General features: G+C 45.8%; 1 protein-coding gene across 1 annotated transcript; it reads left to right on the forward strand.

Annotated features, from left to right (window-relative positions):
* Window positions 1-4,298: 4,298 nt before the first annotated feature.
* Window positions 4,299-8,997, forward strand: LOC136450047 (vacuolar-processing enzyme-like). Its single transcript, XM_066450308.1, has 9 exons — window positions 4,299-4,584; window positions 5,686-5,850; window positions 6,260-6,416; window positions 6,544-6,629; window positions 6,723-6,922; window positions 7,738-7,786; window positions 7,874-8,086; window positions 8,223-8,429; window positions 8,527-8,997. The coding sequence occupies exons 1-9, from the start codon at window positions 4,375-4,377 to the stop codon at window positions 8,707-8,709; spliced, it is 1,470 nt and encodes a 489-aa protein (XP_066306405.1). The 5' UTR covers window positions 4,299-4,374; the 3' UTR covers window positions 8,710-8,997.
* The last annotated feature ends 14,964 nt before the right edge of the window (window positions 8,998-23,961 follow it).

Below are 23,961 nucleotides of genomic sequence, written 5' to 3' on the forward strand. Positions count from 1 at the left end.
TCTTGCTCTTTTTGGCACTCACAAACGTGTTTCTCAGCTGTTGGAATGAGCAAAAGTGACTCCACACACGAGTGGAGCTTCTATTTATAAGGCAGCCTAAAAAACGAACCGTTATGAGCTTCTGCGGGGTGACCAGACGCTCCGGTCGTGTTGATCGGATGCTCTAGTCAGTTCAACCCGTATTCCAATGATAATGTGTTGACCAAACACTGGCAGGGTCCGGTCACCACTAACCAGACGCGTCCGGTCGCATTAAACCCTTACTAGAACCTTACTGTACTCGACCGGACGCTGAACCCCCAGGGTCCGGTCAGTACTGATCGGACACGTCCGGTCATAGATTCCCTTCTCTAGAACCTTACTGGAGTCGACCGGACACTGCCTCTGAGCGTTCGGTCACTTAACCTCTCTAGCATCTGGTCACACCGAACGCAGTCTCTTGATCAAATGAACTGACCGGACCCTGCGGCCAGCGTCCGGTCGCACCGGAGCCAGCGTCCGGTCAACATTTGACTCTCCATTCACTTCTAACTCTCGAACATATGTGAATGAAGTTTGCTCCAAAGGATCATAGGGAAGTTGTAGAGCTACCTAGTGCTAGTTTTAGCAAGTGTGCACCACACCTAACTCACTAGACTTACCTAGGTCAAGCTACCCATCCATACCCCCCTTAATAGTATGGCCAAAGGGAAAACAAAGTCCTAAACTACTCTATGTGTCACTCCAGCTCCAATCGACACTTAGAACTAGTCATCCTTAACCTTGTCGTCCATCCTTTGAAAATCGAAATGATTTTCATCGTAGGGGCATGACCACCTCGATTGCCCAATCGATCTCCATTACCATGACCTAACTTAATTGCCTCTGTAAACACACGTTAGTCATAGTAATCTTGTATTGTCATTAATCACCGAAACTCAACTAGGGGCCTAGATGCTTTCATGCTTTCACATGATGCTATGATATCCCATAACATAAAGGTCATTTCATTGATTCCATTTGCATTGTTGTCTTTTGCTTGAACTAGATTGCTTCTAAAAACTTCTAATACAACAATACACAGTTTGGCATTCACTTTAACACAATGCGGCATATCATCAAGTTTGCCTACTAGTTGAACCTTGTATATACTTGTTAATACACAACCCACAAGTATATGTAATAGACTCAATTTCCTGTTCAACACTTAGCAAACTTATTAGACCTTTAATTATGTTGTCATTCAATTTACCAAAACCCACTAAAAGGCTAGATGCACTTACAAATAGTCATCGGGTCATGACCAAAGATGAAGGCATTCAAGGTGTCGGACCAAAAGTAAGAAGCGGCAATTAGGAGAGAATCATTTCTCTCCATTCCAGACAGTGAAAGTGTCAGGCATTGGCTTAAATCGTAAACTTCCTAGTCTCCGCCATTTTTGTCTGACACTCTGCGAAACCAATCTCTCCATCCCTTAAGCATTTTAGGTCAGTTTCTAAAGGGGGTTTTGGCGTTCCAATAGGACAAATCTACTACAGATTATTTGAAGGGGGTCGGTTGGTTTCTTGACTGATAAAATTAGATGGATCAAGATCACCCATAGGCCTAAGATAATAGACGTTGGGAGCAACAGCCGATGGAATCAAAATTTTGTTCCTCATCTCCTAGAAACCAGATAAAATAGATTTGAGAAGAAAGGAAACGTAGGGTAACAGTTGATACTTGGAAGACGGGAAACTTGAAAGCATACCTTAGGGATGTGGTCGTTGGTCGCCATTGTAGCCAGTATGGATCTAAATCTGAGGAAGGTTACTTGAATAACAGCTTGACAGAGCAGAGGATTTGCTAGGGTTAAGGCCTTGGCGATGGCGGCTTTGGTTGTTGAGGCTTGCTCGAGAAAGAAGAGGAAAACAAATGGGCTAAGTTAGAAATGATACTGTTGAGGTATTATACAAAATTCGGACCGAGAAATCAAGAGTCACGTGTATATCTAGGAATGAACGGTTGCGACACGGTGAGCAGGTAAATAGAAATTTTGGAATAAAATCATTTTTATCCCAAAATTAGGAGGTATGTGTTTACACTAAAATTTAGAAAGAGAAGAACGTGGGAACTTAAAGCTTCGAAGATTGTATCATCAAGGGATTGATCATATGTGAATCGATATATGTCGGTTTTGATACAATATCAAAAATCGACTATTTTATAGATGACGTCAGCAGATAACATCAACGAATTACGTACAAATGGCATCGGGGGTGGAAAATATGTCGGACTCTACAAAAAGAAAAGAATTATGATCTAAGTTATCTTAAATTAGGAATGTTTTTTTTATTTCAAAGATTATAATAAGTCGTGTTTGAGTAGGATTCATGTTTAAGTTCCGGGTATAAATATTGGACCCCGGCTATTGTAAGAGACATCCAATCAATCAATACCAATTACTTTTTTGGCTTCACGCCAACCCTTAGGAGTATGAGTACTGTAGATTTTGGCGAATTCTTCAAAAAGCAGAGCTACATCGATCCGGTCGACCTCCGGCTTGTTTGTAAGTACCGTCATGGCTTATACTTTTATTTGTAAGGATGCATCGATCCGTCCGACCTCTTACGAGTTATAGTATAAGTTAGTTATCGGTCATTATCTAGTTCAAGTACGGCTGCATCGGTTAAGTTCGACCTTCCACTGCTGAAATTAAATTAAGGTCAAGTTATCGGCTCTACCTAAGGGTGGCATCCTTCGGATAGATTCATTAAGTTACCGATCTTGCTGATGTTCTTGTTGTCATTAGTTTCAGCAATATCAAACTGCCTGATCAAGATCGATCTAGATCGGCCTCACATACTTTTAGTCCATCGTTTATTTTGTCACATTGCGATAGTTTTTACTTTAAACGACGGATTATATTTTATTGGTCGTTCTACTTCAATCTTGATCATGTATAGTACGCGGCTAAGGCATATATGATCTTGAGAAGGTTTACTAGCTAGTTGAATCCGGTCTATAGCTCGTTATTATAGCTATAATGATCCGGTCGATCCCCACTGTTAGCACTTTAAATCGGAGTATGCTAGTTGATAGATTTACTTTCGACTAGACGTGACCTTGGCTGTTTGCTATGCCTACATCGGCTAAATAGCTGATTGCCCGTACTTTAACGTTTATAGTGTGTCTTCATGATTCTGTTAAATATGAATAGATCTGTTTATTTTAAAGGTTTGATCTGTTATCTTTATCATGTCTACCATCGATCCGGTCGAACCCTAGTGTTAAGGATAACAGGTTATATTTGATGAGTTTATAGATCTATCCATATTAAACAGTCGATTGTTCACATATTGTAATCCCTTTTCTACCTGAATCGGCTATTTTAGCTGATTCGCCTGTGCATTTACAGATATAGCACGCTTTCATGAACCTGTTGAAGTATGGTCGGTTTTATGGATTTTCTGATTCTAGACTATCATCATCATCATAGCTGCATCTATCCAGTCAAACCTCACTGTTGACGGTAGTAGATTAGATCTAGACAGTTCGTAGATCTGTCTATATCAAACAGTCGATTATTTACGTGACATATCCCTTTTCACCAGATTCATTGGCTCTATACTATGTATTGATCAAATCTGATTTAGCCAGTGATGTATCTTTGACGTATACATATTAATAGCTTAAAGGAAAGGATCATTAAAACTGGATGCATTGTATTCGTTACTATAAAATCAATCATGACCCACGAGCGTTACAGTCCTAAACAGTCGATTTCTTATCGTATCGGCTATTTAGTCGATTTTTCTGTCTGGCTGCTCCCGAAGCGGCACATTTGAAACTGTCTGGACAAAACCAGCATGTTCCATCCTAAATTACTGATAAATTTTCTCTCCTTATCAATTGCAGGTCAAATTGACTGGGACACCCTTAAAAATTTACAGAATCAACTGATCCTGCGTTAAAGCCAGACAGATTTCAAATCGTTTCGACTTTGCGTGTCCACCTGCTGCGGCCACCAGTTTTCACATCGACACTGTACGAGCGTGGAGACGTCCAATGCGTCGCGTATGTAAACGTCGTAGCTGTGTCCGAACAGGGCTAGCATAAAGACGTGCGGGCAGCCGATGTACGATGACCATGACCACATATATCCTCAAAAAAAATGTTTGGGTTGGAATTCGTAGAGCACCTAATGCAAGGGGTGCATTTGTAGCTCCGCAACAAATACGAAATGTCACCTCCCGCCGGGCCCCACTTCGTGGGCCCAGGCACCAGGGCGAACTCTACGGCGCACGATAAAAGGAGACGTTGGAGGCTTTCATCCCGGACCCCAACCAAAACCCCCCTTCTTCCCAACCGACTCCCAATTCCACACTCGCGTCTCGCCTTCTTCCGTCCCACGCAATGGTGGCCGCTCGCCTCCGCCTCGCGCTGCTACTACTCTCCGTGTGCCTCTGCTCCGCGTGGGCGCGCCCACGCCTCGAGCCGACCATCCGCCTGCCGTCGGAGCGCGCGGCGGCGGCGGCGGCCGACGACGAAACGGACGACGCCGTCGGGACCCGCTGGGCCGTGCTCGTCGCCGGCTCCAGCGGCTACTACAACTACCGCCACCAGGTACATTCGCGCTCCGTTCCGTTCCTCTCCGCTCCGCCCCGTAAATCGAAATAGGTTCTCTCACCGCACATGCTGCATCATCGGCGGCTTGGCTGTTTACTCGATTCCCTCCCGTTCGCGTACTTTGATTTCCTTCGTGATGTGATGATTTTGCCTTTCGAAATCATCTATGCGGGCAACCTGTAGAACGAACCTGATTCGGGGCAGGAGTACGATTTTAATAGTTGATATGACAGCTGATCATCCACAATTAAAGCTACAGAGATTATTTTTCGCTGCCCATTCGGTTTAAGAAAGCAAAACTTTAAGTTTTGTCCATTCAACCTGCACCGCCCGATAATAGTAATATACTAGGAAGATTTTTTCCGTTTCGGTCCACCTCATTCGCCGGCCGTATGAACTGGATTCGGTTCTCTTGTTCTGGCTTACCATTTTCTCGAGATGGGAAATTGAAAGGACAGGTAGGTGATGAAACTTCTGACTTTTTGGGGCCTACATGTCACCATCAGTGTAGCGGGGAGCCGGCCAGCTGCCGGGGATCAGCAACCACTGATAAGGCCAAATATATAATGCTGATATTTTATAGTACCTGCCTAGAAACATGACAGTTTAATTATTCATATTAAATGGAATCAAAATACTGTTCTTACTATGTACTGGATGTCTGATTGTATGAGCATCATTCATCTGGCTTATGCTTGTGTTCCAAGTTACTACTACTAGCATACAGCATGATTTTTCCCCTTCTATATTACCTAGCATGATTTTTCCCCTTCTATATTACCTCGAACAAAGGGCGGGCCTGGTGCAAGCGGTAGAGTCTTACCGCCTGTGACCAGAAGGTCCCGGGTTCGAGTCGCGGTCTCCTCGCATTGCACAGGCGAGGGTAAGGCTTGCCACTGACACCCTTCCCCAGACAGCGGGAGCTCTCTGCACTGTTTATGCCATTTTTTATATTACCTCGAACATTATGGTTAGAGGAATCAGGCATGAACCATAATCAATCCTATGTTTTTATTGACAAAGAAAGGTTAACTACTAATATAGCAGTATCTTTTGTTGGAAGCTAATACAAGCTCTTTTTGGGATTGGAACTTGCAGGCGGACATCTGCCATGCGTACCAGATCATGAAGAAGGGAGGACTCAAGGACGAGAACATCATTGTCTTCATGTACAATGACATCGCGCATAACACGGAGAATCCGAGGCCCGGTGTCATCATCAACCATCCCCAGGGTGGCGATGTCTATGCTGGGGTTCCAAAGGTAATCCATATTTTTATACCTTGAGTAAAGTTTACACTAGTTAGACATGTTCCAATATTAACTTATTACTACTAAGTGGAGTAGTTGTGAAAAAGAAAAGTTACATCGTGACAGTATTATAATTAATGTATTTAACCCCGAAAATATCAATAGCACCAAGTACTATAGTGAAAATGACAGAGTGCCTTAATTCCCATCGGCCTGACGTCTTTGGCCTATTTGTTGTGAACGACAAAACTGGTATAGTCCACCGCAATTTTGTGACGAAAAAAGCTTGGAGAACCTAATTACAATTGAAATTTGCACATACTAATGTCAACATATTTATAATACTGATAGTTACGCACCCTTAGTCTCAATCTTCCAATTTCCATCCATTTGGCTTAAATTAATCTGTCCCCCACTGCAGGATTACACTGGGCGAGAGGTCAGCGTCAACAATTTCTTCGCTGTTCTGCTTGGCAACAAAACTGCTCTGACAGGTGGGAGCGGCAAGGTTGTGGACAGTGGCCCCAATGATCATATCTTTGTTTTCTACAGTGACCATGGAGGTCCTGGTGTCCTTGGTCAGTACGCACAACTAATCATAATTGATTTAATTCAGATTAGATGTTTCATTAGATAAAATTTCAGTGCGTACATGCATGTAGAACCAAAATAGGCACAGTTATTTACTCTGTAAAAAAAATTCAGGAATGCCTACGTATCCATATCTCTACGGTGATGACCTCGTAGATGTCCTGAAGAAGAAGCATGCTGCTGGGACCTACAAAAGCCTGGTATCATTAGTTGTTTGTTCAGTTCTGCTCTGCAGAGTTGTGATATGTGAAGCAATGGCTTGAAGTATATGCGTATTCTTTCACCTTTTGTAGGTCTTTTACCTTGAAGCATGCGAATCTGGGAGCATCTTTGAGGGCCTCCTGCCGGATGACATCAATGTGTATGCGACCACTGCGTCAAATGCAGAGGAGAGCAGCTGGGGGACTTACTGTCCTGGCGAGTTCCCGAGCCCTCCGCCGGAGTATGACACTTGCTTGGGAGACCTATATAGTGTTTCTTGGATGGAAGACAGGTACTTGATTTTTCGTGTCTTTTTCATTGCATTTCGATACTGTGAAATATTGTCCAGATCCTGTCAAACCAATTCACATGTAGTACCATGGATTTGTGTCTGTTTTTGTTTCATTACATCAGTTAGTTAACAAAGTACTTGATAAATTAATAAGTTAGTTAACATAGTACCGTACGGATTTGTTATCTGGGAATGATTAACCAATTAGTATGGTACTAGTACCTGATAACTTGACTATCCTGTCTTTGCTAATTAAAGTCAGATGCTGAAGGATATGCATGTGTTACTTTTGCTCTACTTTTAGGTGCACATGCTTGTCAAGAAATTCCCCACGATATGATGCCTCACAGCAGTTGTTTTGGACCATGTGCTCTGTACTTAACTTCTTTAAAAAAGAATGAACTGAACATTTCAATTTGCGCAGTTTCCTTAATGCGATAGAGAAGAAATGAAATACTAGTAAAATGAGTCTTCACCAGCTATTGTGCTGCCCTTCCCAGCTCACACTATACACTATGAGATGGACCCGATGTTACAGCAGACCACGTTCTGTTGCTGCAGCAGTGCAGCTCAACTCGAACTATGCATGTAACTAGTTAGCCTCTAGCCCTTGTGTAGGCTGCAGATATAATAACCATAGAACTAGACTCATTAATCCTTTTGTAATGCTCTGTTTTTTTGTCATACGTCTAATGATCTAAATATTGGGGTAGGTCAGCTGTGCATATAATCTTATTTCTTGGTTCATGTGTTTAAACTTGAAAGATACCACTTTCCTCATTTAGTGCTTATTTGAAATTTCTCAATGTTGACAGTGATTTCCACAATCTGCGAACTGAATCTCTCAAGCAGCAGTACAAGTTGGTGAGTGTTTTGAACTTGAATTTATTAAGCATTACCTTCCAGCGACGCTTCACTATGCCTAATCAATGTAATTTATTGGTTGATCAGGTCAAGGATAGGACAGCGGTTCAGGATACATTCAGCTATGGTTCCCATGTGATGCAATATGGCTCATTGGAGTTGAATGTTCAGAAATTGTTTTCGTACATTGGCACAAACCCTGCTAACGATGGCAACACGTTTGTAGAAGATAACTCATTGCCATCATTTTCAAAAGCTGTTAATCAGCGTGATGCTGATCTTGTCTACTTCTGGCAGAAGGTTTGTAAATCATGAGAAAGCTAGTTATCTTGATTGTTCTCAGAAGATCTCTTTACTTCATTCATTTCTTTTCAACAATTTATGCATTCATTTCGATGAACAAACCAACTGATTGGCTTCTTTATCTCTCATGAAGTACCGGAAATTGGCTGATGGCGCATCTGAGAAAAATGAAGCTCGGAAGGAATTGCTTGAAGTGATGGCCCACCGGTCTCATGTTGACAGCAGTGTTGAGCTCATTGGAAGCCTTCTCTTTGGCTCTGAGGATGGTCCAAGGGTTCTGAAAGCCGTCCGTGCAGCTGGTGAACCTCTGGTTGATGATTGGAGTTGTCTCAAGTCCATGGTAAGCCTCTATTGACTATGCGTGCAGATAAAGCATGAAAAAACTCTTGCACTGCTTGCATTTTTGCATGCCTAACCTACCTCTGCATTTGCTTCAGGTTCGTACTTTTGAGGCACAATGTGGGTCGTTGGCACAGTATGGGATGAAGCACATGCGATCCTTCGCAAACATCTGCAATGCTGGCATCCTTCCTGAAGCAGTGTCGAAGGTCGCCGCTCAGGCTTGCACCAGCATTCCTTCCAACCCCTGGAGCTCTATCCACAAGGGTTTTAGCGCCTAAGAACCATAGGTGAGGCGTAATATTACAGCCGCTCCACCACACCGAACTCCATTACATCACGGTACTCATGGGGTCTTAGTTCTTCAACCATAGGTGAAGCAGAATTATACCATTATTATAGCTGTTAACACCGTACCAGATTACGTAGCTATGCCCAATTTCCGGTGTACATACATAGTCGGAAAGTTATTTGGCGATTGTATTGGTCGTTGGTGTATATATTCCCTATAGTTTGTTAGCAGATGTGTAGTTTGTAATTCCATAAATGAAGAACGCATTGCTGCTATTCTGTATAGCCGACTGGTGTTCATGTGAAACTTTACCTCATTCTTGTTGGAAAATGGACTATCCATGGTGGAATGCTTGCATGGAATCCATCCCTGAGTGATCCTTTATTCAAAATGAACCGTTTGTTCATTTCCATGTGAGGTTCGGTTTATTTTCAGTTGCAGGCTTGTGGCTGGTGACATCTGTTCCACTATGATGCCAAACAAGTATGGGCAGTTTCATTTGTTTCGTTCTCTGTCACATTGTTTTGCACTATATACCTGCAGTAGTTACCCATGGAAAGAAATAAAGAATTCCATCAATGAGAATCCCAGTAGTCACTGTTCAGTTGCAAATTGTTCACCCTTTCACCCCAAAGCATGCCGGATTTGGAATTGGAGAGGAATTTGGGAAGGAAGCAACTAGCGAGAGTACGAAGGATTGACTTCATTCATTCAGAATTGTCTTATACTGTACAATGTTTAAGCCTTCTGTGATGTACAGTACTACTTCCCTCCTATTTATCCTCGCCAAATCCCAACACACACGGCCACGCTTACATGGGCCGAATCCATTGGTGAACTATAGTTGTAAAAGGAACTTTTCCCCTGTGAGTATGTGACATTTTGCTAGAAATATTTGGACTTGGGTTTATTTATGTTCATTAGTTTTTTTTTTTTTTTTTTGAGGAAAATTTATGTTCATTAGGTGGTGGTAGCAGCTCATTCCGTGGCTTTATAAGCCCAGCCCATTGGACATATGCTTATAACTTGTGATGCCTATGTTCCCCTTTGAGCCAATTGTTCAGTACTTGTGACAATGTTTCTCTTTGATGAGTAGGCAAAGGCGCGACTAATTCATTGGACACGGCACAAGTATTGGAGTGTTGAAAATAAAACAGAATCAATCAATCAAGACGATACTTGCAGATGTATGCATCCATATACAGTTTAGGCTTGCAAAAGGCACCAAATTCAGATGAAACAATCTAACACCTACAGAAACATGCAAATTCTAATGACACCATAATTAAGCTGTGTACTTCTCCATTATCTAAAACAGCATCGTTAGTCGCAGTAGCACCCCTACATGATCAGATCACACTTGCTTTCGGAAGCTGAAGAAACCAGCCGAGATGAGTTCGTGCAGTGCAGCTATGCAACGCGAACCAAGAACGGTGTTGGCATGGGAAGCATGCTGGATTCTGGCGCGGCGACGACGAAGCCCGGTCCTGCGTACATGGCCCGCGGCGTCCATAGTATCTCCTCCTCCGTGTCTATGTCGTTGCTGCCAGTACTGCACTACTGCTGCTCTCGCCGTCGTCGAGTGCCTTGGCCCACGGTGGGCGACGCTTCTTGTGCTTGTGCACGTCCCAGCGCTCGGCGGATGACGCGCGGCTGATTGTGCACGTGCTGCTTATGAGGGGAGACGTGCCTGACGACGACGATGAAGCTGGGCTCGCTGCCTTCTTGTGCGCGTCCCACCTCTCCACGGAGTCGGCCCGGCCGGGCTTGGGCGGCGGCGAGGTCGCGTTCTTGCGCGAGGATCCGCGGCCGGCGCTGCTCCTGACGCTGTCGTCGGCGGAACGAGGGCTTGACGCGGCTGAGGATTCTATCCTGGCCGGCTTGGTCTTGCGCGTGTCCCACCTCTCGTCGGAGTCGGCGCGGCTCGGCTTGCCGAGCGGCTTTGGGAGGCCGAGGATGGCGGCAACGCACGGCGTCGGGAGCAGCGGCATCATCTTCCACTTGGGCGGGGTCGGGAGCAGCGCCGGGAGAGCCGCGTGTGCCATGGCAAGGTGCACGCGGGCAACTGGGATCGCCATCGATCGAAGACGGAGACGCGCACACCAGAAGGCAGAAGCGCCGCCAAGTGAACCGAGGAGATGGATGCAACAGAGAGACGACGATCGGTGAGATGATTTCCGGTAGCAGCAGCAGATAGAAATATATATGCCCCAGGGACGCCTGGCAATTCATCGGTCGAATCCTCAATTGTCGTTCGTCAGGTTGAATCGGAGTCGGAGTCCGAATTCATACAGCGACGAGACGCGTGGGCGCCACGCTGGCCATTTCTCTCCCCTAGTCGGATTCAGGGCTTTCTCGGTTGATGCTCTGTCCACTGTTGACACTGTCCTAGTGTACCGTAACAACTCGAGGATATCCAGTTTCCTAGTAGCATATCAGATTCGGCAAAGTAAATGATTTCCAACAAATTTGAAGGAACCGCAAGATTCAGGATGAGGCACGTCCGTGCGATTATAGGGGAAGAGACAAGTATATACGTGTAAACGATCGGAGTCAGACGAACGCCAAGTCATTCACTGCAGTCGGATACAGTGATTGTCATGGCCTGTTGTTCGATGTCAATCGACGATCCAACCTCGACGCCAGTAGCTTTCTCATAATCTCCGGATCTCATCACACCGCTTCTTTCATTCGTCTCCTCTGGTACAGTGTGTGTCTCCTTCGTTCGATCAATGGCGATACCCGTTGCGCGCGTGCACCTTGCCAAGGCGCACGCAGCTGTTCCCGGGCTGCTTCCCACCACGCCCAAGTGCAAGATGATCCGGTCGCTGCTCCCGGCGCCGCCGTGCGCCGTCATCCTTCCCAGTTCTCCTCCCAAGCCCAGCCGCGCTGACGACGTCGAGACGTGGGACGCGCACAAGATCAAACCAGGCGGCACTAGTGACAGCCCGGTGGAGGCGTCGGCGTCGGCGTCAGGTGGCCAACGTCCGCCCATGGACGGCAACAGCAGCAGGTCCCGGGCCCAACGTCGTCGCGCGAGAGGTGGGAGAGCAACAAGAAGAGCGCGACGAGGTCCTCCTCGGCGCGCAGAACCAGCAGCCGAGGGAGGAGCAGCGACAGCAGCAGGCGTCCCAACAGCAACAGCCGCGTGTCCTCCGCTGCAGCCGAGCGCTGGGGCCCACACGAATAGACTCGATGACGGCGAGAGCAGTACTGCAAGCAACGACATGGGCCAGGACATGCCGCCGGCACCGCAGCCACCGCGGCCATCCTTCGCTTGACCGGATTTCGTTATCGCTCCGCCAGAGCGATTTAGCAAGCGAGGATTTTAGGTCACGCACGATCGATGGGCACGCTGGGGCGGGTCGGTGATGAGGGTGTGCGCGCGCGACATGGCCGAGCGCTCTGCTACGGGGTCACGACGTCAGCGCGGGCGGGCAGGCGTGTAGTGGCCACCACATGCGTGTGTATCTGTGTCGGAGGAAGGTCCTCGTGAGTGCCTGGCCAGCTAGGCCGTCTCGCGCGCCGGGCAAAATGAGGTCTTGGTTGGTTGTTGTTGTGATTTAATTTGTGAACGGCTGTGGCTCCGGGCCAGAGAATTTTAGCGTGACGCGCGACGTCGACGAGAAAAATAAGAAAAAAAAAAAGGCTACGGCTAAGCGGTGCCAGCTCCGAGGCTCGGCGCCGGCACCAAAACGGCAGGGGCCGAGGGTTGTGCATGGTCTGTTGCTATGGATCCACTATTTCCGGCTACGCAGTAACAATGGAATACGGTTTCCCTGAAATTAGCAAATAGACTGTGGCCCTGTTCGTTTTGTTGAAATCTGTTCACGTTGATTTGTTGTGAGAGAAAAATATTATTTCTTCGCTTAAATTGTGCTGTGGTTGTCAGGTCAGTGAGACGAATTGCCAACAACCCATAAAGTTCACTGTACATAGGGATGAAAACAGATCGGATACGAACGGATATCATTGATATTACATTTATTTTCATATTTCTGTCCGAATTCAGATTTAAATACGGATAGTGTCAACCATGCCGGATAGGATACGATTGTATATCGACATCATGAATATGCGATTTGAGTATTCGGATTCGGATACGGTATTGGATTTTGAACATCTGGATTCGGATACGGACAGATTTAAACCCTTCTAAACGGATTCGGTCTCGAATACGGCCGAAAAATATCCGTACCATTTTTACCCATAATTGTACATAAGAAATATATTACTTTATACATCTGGGCTTTGTTCTTTTATTCCGGATATAATATAATCCACATGGAATCAGCAAAATGCCTCGTGAATGCCTTTCACGTAAAAATGAAACTAAAAAAATAAAAGTAAGAATCACTTCCTAGGATTGACGCTCTGCTACGGTCCTACACATTGTTGAGCTTTGAATTGGCTGCAATTCAAAGTATAGAGACAACTTTTATAGACAAGGGAGAGCAGCACATTACACAGTGATCTCAGGAGTATATGTTTTGTCGATTGGCAAAACCTTAACATCGGCACGACGCAATTTGGGTCCTCGAACCCACAAACCGGGGGGTGGGGCGCTGGGTCCAAAACCCGCCCGACTGGCATCTCTAGTGCCAGAGCGACCACGAGCAGAGCGTAGTAGTGAGAGCGCCCGAGAGCAGAGCGCAGTAGCGGTAGTACTTGCCAAAGCGACGGAGAGGCATAGAAGATGGATCTGTGGTGAGGACCCAAGCAGAGGTGGATGCCTCCAGGGTAATCAGTGCTACATATAGCTTCATTCTGTTCCTTCTCCTCCAGTGCTAGCCGCTATCTGGTACCAAGTCACCAAGCATGCCATCACCAAATTCAAGATGGTGACCATCTTCTCGGTGTGGTCGCTCGTGTCCACCTCAGTCGACGCGGCGATGTTTCTGCTGCTTGTGGGCCTCGGAGGTGTCAGCAAGTTCTTGGGCTACCTCGCATCCTTCCTCTTCCCCACACTCCTAGCCCTGGTGCTGCAGCTGGCACATGCCATAGCTGGTGATACTAGTGCGGCTTGATGCCGTCATGGTTTCTGCCGGTGCGGTGTTGTGCCGTCTACTACTACTATGTAATGGATGGACTAGTCGTTGTTGTGCTTCCCAGGGCGGAACTGCCACCGGGGCTGGGGGCTCGAGCCCTCCCCCCCACCCACCCACCCACACACACACACACACGGTGGCCAAGCCCCCTTGAAATTTTAGCCATGAGAGAAGGTTAGGGGGGCTTGAGGTTGAAGACGATGAAAGGAGACCCTCCTAAACTTTTATCCTGAATCCGTTATTGGTGGGGTGTAATATATGTTGGGGACCTATTATCATATTAAGTGCCTAATTATATAGCTTAGGGCTCACAAAATAATATTCGAGAACCATTTATAGTCTTTAGTGTTATTTTTGTAAATACAAACCCTACCAAAAAGCATAAAGAAAACTTTCTCTCCCACCTCCCATTCGCTTTCTCGCTTGCTTCCCTCTTTTCTCTCCTTAGCTCTCTTGTTTTTGTTGGTAAGGCCAACACTTGCGCCTACCGTGTTCGGCTAGTATCCTTCCACAACTCACTCCTGCTCGCTTGAGCTACTTTTCAGCCAACGAACCGTGTTTTTTCTCACAACATTTTAACATAAGCTAAATTTCAGCATAAACCAACCAAAGCCACGGACTCTTCGCGGTACAACTTCGACCTCAGAAGGTTGCAGACCGGCAGAAGGAGAGCGAAAAAATGACGGACCACTACTTCGCGAAAAGGGCGACGTAACGCCACGTCGCCACACTGAGCAGTTGCATCAGTGAGAATCCCAGTAGTCACTGTTCAGTTGCAAATTGTTCCCCCTTCCGGCCCGAAGCATGCTGGGACTGTGTTTGCTGCCGGATTTGGAACCGGAGAGGAATTAGGGAAGGAAGGAAGAGCAGGGAAGGCTAGCAAGAGGTTTAGGAACTATCAAGGATTGACTTCATTCATTCAGAATTGTCTTATACAGTTATGCTGTACAATGCTTAAGCCTTGTGTGATGTGCTGTACTGCTTCCTCCCTCCTATTTATCCTCGCCAAATCTCAACATGCGCCGCCACACTTACGTGGGCCGAATCCATTGGTGGCTCGATATACTGTACACTGGCCGACCTGGGCCGAGTACTCCTACTAGGCCCATTTGCTCCGATCGCGATTCTGTATCTCGAGCAGCAACAACAGCCTCCGGCTTAAGCCATAGTAACGGAGACTGTATTTATCCAAAGCAAAACAAAAAAGTAAAAAGACTGGGGGCAATTTCTGGCTGTAGTATTCACAGAAATAGGTGCCGTTAGTTGTTGTATTATTCGTATCTATGTGCACTTAATCGTTATACCATCCTATGATTTTTTGCAAGCATGCAAAGGCTTTGCAGGTTAATTTAATTCTATACAAGAAAGAGTGAAAGACCACCGCGGCTAAACTACCACATGTCTGAAGTTCTGAGGTGCTGATTTTTTTGTACATACTACTAGATTCCTTCCAGGCATAATTGCAATTGCCAGGCTGCCCCCAACAACAGAGTTGCTGAACCAACCAGAATGTTTGCAAGGAACACAGCCTCCACTGCAAGCCTGTACATGTCCAGCCCACCCACGGGGACTACTCGATGTCAAAATTAGAGGGAAACTCGATACGTACGAATGGATTTTGTCCGACTCCGATCCACTACGAGTCGATCGTAGAAAGATTTAGGAATCCAGCAATAGCACAGCAGCAGTCCTGTTTTTGTTAAGGCAACTTCAGCTAGGCTATATGTTTGCGTGGCAACTGGCAAGTACCAACGGCCGGGAAACAGAGGCTATCAGCAGCCCAGCACACAGGTTTGCATGGTCTGCCAGGGCAAACCATGCAATGGTAGCGGCGACACTAGCTTTTTTGATCTGCTTCTCTTTGGCTCGCACATGCAGTGCAATCATGCGATGAAAGTGGTAGCTAGCCTCCCGTCCCGTCTGTATTCCGCTGCTCTTTTGTTCATCAACAAAGTAGTAGGCAGCAGTGAATTCAAGTACTGGATCTGGATGGGTAGCTAGCAGACGAGTTTGCGCCGCCGCCAACGAGACGAAATCAGGAAGCTTTTCCGGGACACATGGGTCCCGTCGACTGGGTGTCGAGGAAGAGAGTACTCCACTCTACTGCATCAGCATCACGATCCGCGATGGGTGTCCACCTCCATTCTTTAGTGGAATGTCGGGAACTCTTGACGTAATTTCAATCAAATAAGAAAAATGCCTGAAATTTATAAGGTTTATATTTATATATGTATATATGTATCATCAAAAGATCAACAGTGGGGGGGTTCTCAACTCCTGATTGAATGAAATCTGAATATTTCTTAGAGTTAAGTCGGCCTGTTCGCTGGTTGATTTCTGGGCTGATTTGAGCTGACTGGTGCTGGTTTGTTATGAGAGAAAAACACTGTTGGCTGACTGATTTGGGCTGACTGAAATCAACAAGCGAACATGCTGGTATCTCTTGCTCCAAAAACCGGTAGAGTTGAAGTTATGGGTATACCTTAAAAAGTTCTTGGTTCCTGAACCTTGATTGCTTCTGTTGGGTTTCAACTCTAGTCTACCCCAACTTGTTTGGGACTTAAAGGCTTTGTTGTTGTTTTGGTTGTTGCTAATAAAGACAAGCTACAAAATCGAGTGGAGTGACCTGTGCCAACTACCAAACATGAAAATACAGATGTACGTCTAATATGAAGTACGCAAGAATGCGACACGTTCTCACATGTTGTAAGTGCACTCTGAATGCGAGTTTTATGTCCCAGTTTCTAATACACACGGATTTAAAAAACAGCGCAATATCATATCTCTCTTCATCAATACCGTGTCATGTCAGTATATTTAAAGCCTCTTTGGCCGGGCTCCTACCTGCTTTGGCTCCTGCACTGTAGCCGGAGCCGGAGGAGCCCAAAAAAGCAGCTCCTCCCCCTCCGAACCGATTTGTGAGAGAGGAAATGAAGAAAGAGAAAATCAATTTTGATGAACAGCAGCCGCACAGGACATAAACAATAACGCAGCTGAGGGAGCTGGAGCCGTTGGGAGCTGCACAAAAGGGGCCTTAACGCCCATAAAACTTCACGAAATTCCCATTGAGATCGGCCGTCTGGCATCTTTCGGGACCGACCGACCGACCTTGTTCCAGAGCACAAAAAGATCGGACACGCACGGAATTAATATACACCCAGATGTTTTGAATGATCCTAGTAGACATAATTTATTTAAGCACTGATTTGGGTCGCCGCCGGTTAGGCGTAAGGACTAATTTTTGTGAGCAACAGGATACGGCCCAACTTAGTATAGTATGGTAGTACATACTACTATAATATCCCCTCAAGAAAAAAAAACATACTACTATAATAAATCTAAAAAAAAACTACTATAATAACCCTGTGGCTAGTTTAACCGAAAGGATGTGCAGAAGCTTCTGTGGCCACTCCTCTCAGTTGGACGCACATGATTGTTGTCAAGACCTTCAATATTAGATTTATTTTGGCTGGAAAGTCGCGTTTAATTTGGAAAGTATAATTTCCCACGATTCTAAAGTACAGTAAGTATTAGAGAAACTAGTGGTGGAAGTATTATTAGTGTATATACTATAATGATAACATGTACTAAGGTCCACTAACGACGGCGTAACGTGCGCGGTAATTTCTGGTGACGACGACGACGACTAAGTATCAAAACCGACAAGCACGTCAAACACATACACAGTCAATACTTTGCTTTGCTTTCACTGCCCACTTTTGAGCACTAGGGTAGGTTAGGTTAGTTTTCTTTTTTTACATTTGTCAAGAAACTTTGTTAGCAAGTGCATTCGCACATGCATGCACATCATCTTGAATTCTTCCTGTGAAATCAAAGCAACAATGAGGGCTTGAAACACAAGGGTCAGATATATGTCCATGTCCCCAACATATATAGTACTACTGAAATAAATAATGAAAGCTTACTACGCAGGGGACGGTTCACCGGTGCATGATTGGGAGGTGTAATTAGGGCCTTGTTTAGTTCCCTTCAAAATTTCAAGTTTTTTCACTCTCTCTCCATCACATCAATTTTTAGCCACTTGCATGGAGTATTAAATATAGGTAAAAAAATAACTAATTACACAGTTTAGTTGGAAATCACGAGATGAATCTTTTGAGCCTAGTTGGTCCACGATTGGACAATATTTATCAAATAAGACGAAAGTGATACTATTCATCAGGTTGAAAAAACTTTCAATCTAAACGAGGCCTAGCTTGACTTTGTCTTTCGGGTGTGTGCATGATTGCGTACGTGAGACGTGAGAAAGAGGACCCTGCCTTCCTTCTTTCGTTGCCGCTGGCGTGTATGTGAGTAGTAGGGTAGGTTTGACAGCTATCCGTGACGCGCATTACTCATGTGCACCGCCCGCCCCCAAATGGGATGGGGGGCACGCACGATCAGCTTCGCGCCTTTGCCAAATGCCGACCGACCACAACTCCCGTGCTTTATAAGCTACAACAATATTTTTCTCTCACACCAAACCAGTCAGCAGTACTTCTGGCTTATAATCCATGATCGTTTCAGCCGAAACGAATAGACTGTTAGTCGCCGACGTGCACGCCACGACCATAAAAAAAAGGTAAAGACTTCTTGGCCGGCCGTGGGTTGGCCAACCGCACGCACACGCGTCCATCCATGGAGCACAACGTTAGCAACCGAAATGGACGAAATGACATGGAGATCAAATAAATTTGAAGCAGTGGCATATGTGACCGCTCGAACTTTTTAATGTCTCATAAACAATTACAAACTTTTATAACGGCACACTGGTAAAACTCTCTTTTTTTTATCCCCTCCTCATCCTTTTGTTCCCCATCCATTTCTCCCCCACCCCACACCTCCCACTCAATTTCACGGCCATCGTAGATTCACCGCCTCCCCGATCCGGTCACCTCCGCACACGCCCGATCGGATCCCGCAGGTGAGCGCCCTCCCCCCATTGGTCCTAGCGCGTCGTGCTCGCTTGCATCTGATGATGGTGCTGCTGCTCATGCTCATGCTACTAGGGTTTGTACCCGCGCGAGTTAGATGGTTTGCGATGGTGCTGAGCGGGAGGGGTACCGTGTGGTTCGAATCGCGAGGGTTCGAATCTGCGCTGACCTCCGTTGCTCCTGCTCCGTCGTCATCCTCCACCGTTGTAGCCCTCTCCGCAAGTCGGGGCCAGGACGCCTGGCCACCCACGCCGCCCGTGCCTTGCCGCGCCCTACCCGTCGAACCAGCACGCATCGACGAGCGGCGCCCGCTGGTGGCCACCGAACTAGTCTTCTAGATCACCAACACTGTACTTGCTTTTTTAGAATACATAAATTGCCTATTTAGGAAGACATTGTTGCCTAACGAGTGACACTTAAATTGCCCAAGAAAATGCAATTCACTACAGTATTTACGTGCAGCAACCTGCTCATCACCAATATATATAGGCTCTAGGAACAATAATGTCTTCTCAAATAGGCAACATATTTATCTCCATCCAGCAACAAAATTATGACACATGTTATTGTCGATGTTTGACCACCGATAGCCTGCCACGGGGGTACCTAGGGCAGTATGTTCGGGCTTCAGCATATGCGGAACTCGACGGTTAATGCAAGAGACAGTCGATTTATCCTGGTTTGGGCCCTCGATCTCTGATCGAGTAATAGCCCTACGTCCAGTCGGCATTAGCCTTTGCGTTGGATTTATTGTAAAGTGTCGTACCATTGTTCTCTGAACTCCTGATCCAAGGAGCCCTGCCCTCCTTTATATAGTCAGGAGGCCAGAGTCCTAGTCGGTTTACAATATAGAGTCATAGTAGAATTACAGGATAGTATTACTACTAGGATTACATGGAAAGAATCTTAGTTAGACTAGATCTTCTCTCTTCCTTGCGGGGTATCCTATGGGTCCCGCATCGACAAGCCCCCGAGCACTTCATGGTTGAAATCTGGAAGCCTCGTCTTGTTCCTCTTGTCGAGTAGGAACAAGGGTCGTCCGAGTGCTTTCTTGAGTGAAACCATGTAGCGCTTCTTTGGATCTTCGAGTGGTGTGTGCTTTTTAAAAAAAAGTTCATCCATCTGGGTGTAGCCATCGAGCCTCTTGCTAGTTGGAACAAGGAACTGGAGGATCTTGTCCTGAAACTGCTCTGTTTCTTCGTTGAAGGTCAAAAAGAACTCGGATATGGCTCGGTCCGGGTTCTTTTTGTCGTAAGGTCTTGAAGTGGTCTGCCTTGAAGAAGTCTTTTCTATGACGTGCGCTTTTTTGAAGAAAAAGTGCACTCACTGAGTGTAGCCCCCAAGCCTCTTGCTATTTAGAACAAAAAGTTGGAGGGTCCTGAATCTTTATGTTGTTTGAAAATTCCTATTCTGAAGAAGTCTTCTGAGTGATGTGTGCTTTTTTGAAGAAAAAGTGCAGTCACTGAGTGTAGCTCCCGAGCCTCTTGCTATTTGGAACAAAAAGTTGGAGGGTCTTGATTCTGGGTTGTTTGAAGAATTGAAAACCTTTCCTGTTGCAGCCCCCGAGCACATTTCCGAGTTCTTTTATTCAAAAAAACTCGGATACAGGGTCTTGGCATATTCTCTGGTAGTTTGCTATTTGTCAGGTGTAGTTGCATGGTGGTAGTTGAGTATAAATGTTATTTGTTCACGAGTTGCATAGTGTTGGTATATTCTTCTGAATATGCTCGTTTTCGAGTACTGTTCCTTTACTTTTGAGTCCTCCATTATTGAGTTCAGTTTTTTCACTGTATCCTTTGTTAGGCTGGTTTCGTTGGTGCTCCTAGGTGAGCATATAATCATGTTTTGTCTTTTTGTTGTTTGTTTGTGCCTTTGACCGAGTACTTCTTTTTTAGATGGCGTTGTGGCTGTCTTGTTGGAGACTGAGGAAGACGAGGCTAATGATGTGCCTCTTGTCACGCGTCGGTGAGTTGTTTCCTTACTTTTCTGTTTTTGAACACCTCTTTTTGTTTTAACTTTGGGCTTGTTGTCTTGTAGTAAGTGGTTGTCGAGCTTGAGTTCTTCTGGGGTTCCAGTGCCGACCACGCCACTCCCGACGCAGGGTGGTGGTGATGTTTTTGCTACTGTGGTTCCCCCTGTGAGGTCTTCTTTTGGTTTTATGAAGAAGAAGATAGCTGAGTGAGTGAATTCTGGTTTTATATCTTTGCTTCTGTTCTCCTTTTTTTCTTATTCTTATTGGCGAGTTTCCTTGTCAACTTTCAGGCCTTCATCTTCCCTAAACCCTCAGTCAACTTCTTATCAGTCCTCTGGTGTGCCCTTGTGTACTAAGCCTCAAGACTCGGAACGCACGGTCGTCAAGGTGGCTATGAGGGGGACAGAGTACGCAATCGTGGATTTGCTGACTCCTGAGGTGACCGTGGCCATGAGGTGGCTGTGAGGGGGACAGAGTATGCAACCATGGATTTGCTGACTCCTGAGGTGATGGTGGATCCATCTGAGGGGTTAGCCATGGCTTCCCAAGAGATTGCCCTGGTAAAAGCTCTAGTTTGGTTTTGGTGAATTGATAAAACCCTAAGTGCTAACCTAGTTTATCAAGTGATCATGATATAGGTAGCACACTCCAAGTTGCGAAGCAAACAAAGATCATAGCATGATGAAGATGATGCCATGGTGATGATTAAGTGCTTGGACTTAGAAAGAGGAAAGAGAAAAACAAAAAGCTCAAGGCAAAGGTATAAACCATAGGAGCTATTTTGTTTTAGTGATCAAGACACTTAGAGAGTGTGATCACATTTAGGTTTGATAGTCGTACTATTAAGAGGGGTGAAACTCGTATCGGAATGCGGTTATCAAAGTGCCACTAGATGCTCTAACTTATTGCATATGCATTTAGGATCTAGTGGAGAACTAACACCCTTGAAAATGTTTATGAAAAATATGCTAACACATGTGCACAAGGTGATACACTTGGTGGTTAGCACATTTGAGCAAGGGTGGAGAAGTTAGAAGTGAAAACGAGTTAGTGTCGCTGGTTATACAGTGACCGGACGCTGGACCTCTAAGGGACTGGCGCGTCCGGTCATGTGTAATAGTGAGATGCTGGCGTCGGTCATATGACCGGACACTGGGTCGCTCAGCGACCGGATGCTGAAGGGCTGCGTCCGGTTGTGTTGTCGGTCGGCACAGTGATTAAGGTTAAGCACCAAACGCTAGGGTGTGTCCGATCAAGCATGATCGGACGCGTCCGGTCGGCAAAAAACATGTTTTGGACCCTTACTGTAAATGACTGGACACTGAGGGTCCAGCGTTCGGTCAACTCTATCGGAGCGTTTGGTCAACTCTATTGGAGCGTCCGGTCAACATGTCGACCGTTGAGATCAAACGTTCCCTATTGAACGCAAGAGACACATGGCCACCTATCGATGGGGAACCCTACGGGCCCCCCATGGACCATACTATAGGGAGGTAGACCTTGGTAACAAGGCCTATAGCCCAATCGCCAAGAAGAACGCGGAGCAAAGCAACGTGCAAAACCGAAACTCCAACGCAAACTATACAAAGAAAGGCGCCTGAAGCATAGCTTAGGACTCTGACCTTATATCCGAATAGGACACAAACAACGCCTCTCAGCGCCTGGACTATAAAGGGCTGGTGAGGGTACCCATTGTAAGAGGAGAACGCATACCCGATACTCAAAGCAATACAACACAAACAGGCTAACGCCAAAACTAGACGTAAGGTTATTACTCGACCAAGTCGAGGGCCTGAACCAGTATAAATCGTGAGTCTCTTTGCGTAACTGCCGAATTCCACTATTCGCCGAAGCCCAAACAACTGTCCTGGGTACCCCCGTGGTAGGCTATCGGTGGTAAAACATCGACAGCTGGTGCGCTAGGTAGGGGCTTTCGATGAATTTTTTCTCGAGAGTTCGGCAGACCTCAACCACAAGATGACCTTTTCGGCGGAAACAACCTTTGTCTTCGGATCCTGGATCTGCAAGGCTGATGGCGATGGCAAGCTTCGTACCCATCTCCAAGAAGAAAAAGAATTCGATGACGAAGTTCAATACAAACTCGCTGAGAAGATGACAAAACTCTCAACTTCAGATACAACTCGGAATAAGGAAGAAAGCAGATACGAAACCGACTCTGAAAAAGAGATACAACCTGATTCCAAGACAATCTTCACGGCACAAGAGCCAAGCCTAATTGGACTCGGAGACACAACAACGATCACGAAGGGATACGACCTGTACAACTCAAAGAAGAACTTGGGAACTTACAGACTGCACAACACGGCATCAGTCTATCAACACTTTACCCAAAACAAGATGAACTCTGCAAGAAGAATACTCCTGGAGGGAGCACAAGAAGGGATGATCATGACAGTGACCCCGCAAGATTGTGTGGTGCATTGGCCAGGTTCTTTCACCTCAAGCAAAGTCCATACTGGCACACGCGTTGAAGAACTACCTTATTAAGAGGGAAAAGAACTCGGATCCAGTTCAGAAGCTACAGACAGCTCAACTAAACGAAGGATGGAATACCGTACAAGAAGTGCTCAGAAGAGGTATACTGTATACATGGCGGAGCAGTTAGAACAACCTTTGGAACCACCACAAATACCAGATATAAGATCTTTAGATGAATCAGAAGGCAACATCTCACTAGATGAGAAAAGCGACAGCAACGAAATTGATGAGCAAAGACTAGCAAGGCTAAAGAAGAACAAATTGAAAGCTGGAAGGAGGAACCAGGCTAAACAAAGGAAGCAAGTCTGGAATAAATACAAAGCAGAGCTAACGGAATACAACAGAAAGAAGGTGAAAAAAGAAGCCACAAAAAATACAAAAAGGGAAAGAATTGAAGAATTAACAAAGGAGTTGTACACCCTCACGAATAACGGGAAAGCAAAGGAAGACCAAAAGAAAGAAGTCAGGGGATCAGAAAAACAACCCAGCGAAGAAATTCCATAGGAGCCATAAAGGGAGCAGCCACATTTTCAAAGGATAGGACCAGTAGAAAGTGCTGATATCAATGGAAGGAAGGAACACTACTCAAAGCAACAAGAAAGAGACAAACCAGAATTGAGCCAATGCTACCAAGAAATATCAAGAAGATTTGACAAAGAAGATGACTACAGAGAGTCTGAGTTAAAAGAAGACAGGTCTTATTACAGAAGGGCAAGATCGCTAGATTACGGAAGAACGGAACCATACGACAGATTCCCTTGTTTCGCAGGAAGACTACAAACTTTAAA

The sequence above is a fragment of the Miscanthus floridulus genome, chromosome 5 (genome assembly GCF_019320115.1).
Source record: "Miscanthus floridulus cultivar M001 chromosome 5, ASM1932011v1, whole genome shotgun sequence".
Taxonomy (NCBI): domain Eukaryota; kingdom Viridiplantae; phylum Streptophyta; class Magnoliopsida; order Poales; family Poaceae; genus Miscanthus; species Miscanthus floridulus.

Bases quoted from the DNA above. Each gene is read 5' to 3' on its own strand.
- LOC136450047 (XM_066450308.1), top strand. From the start codon at position 4,375: ATGGTGGCCGCTCGCCTCCGCCTCGCGCTGCTACTACTCTCCGTGTGC. The intron at 6,630-6,722 runs GTATCATTAGTT...CACCTTTTGTAG, and splicing joins CTGGGACCTACAAAAGCCTG to GTCTTTTACCTTGAAGCATG. The intron at 6,923-7,737 runs GTACTTGATTTT...CAATGTTGACAG, and splicing joins GTTTCTTGGATGGAAGACAG to TGATTTCCACAATCTGCGAA.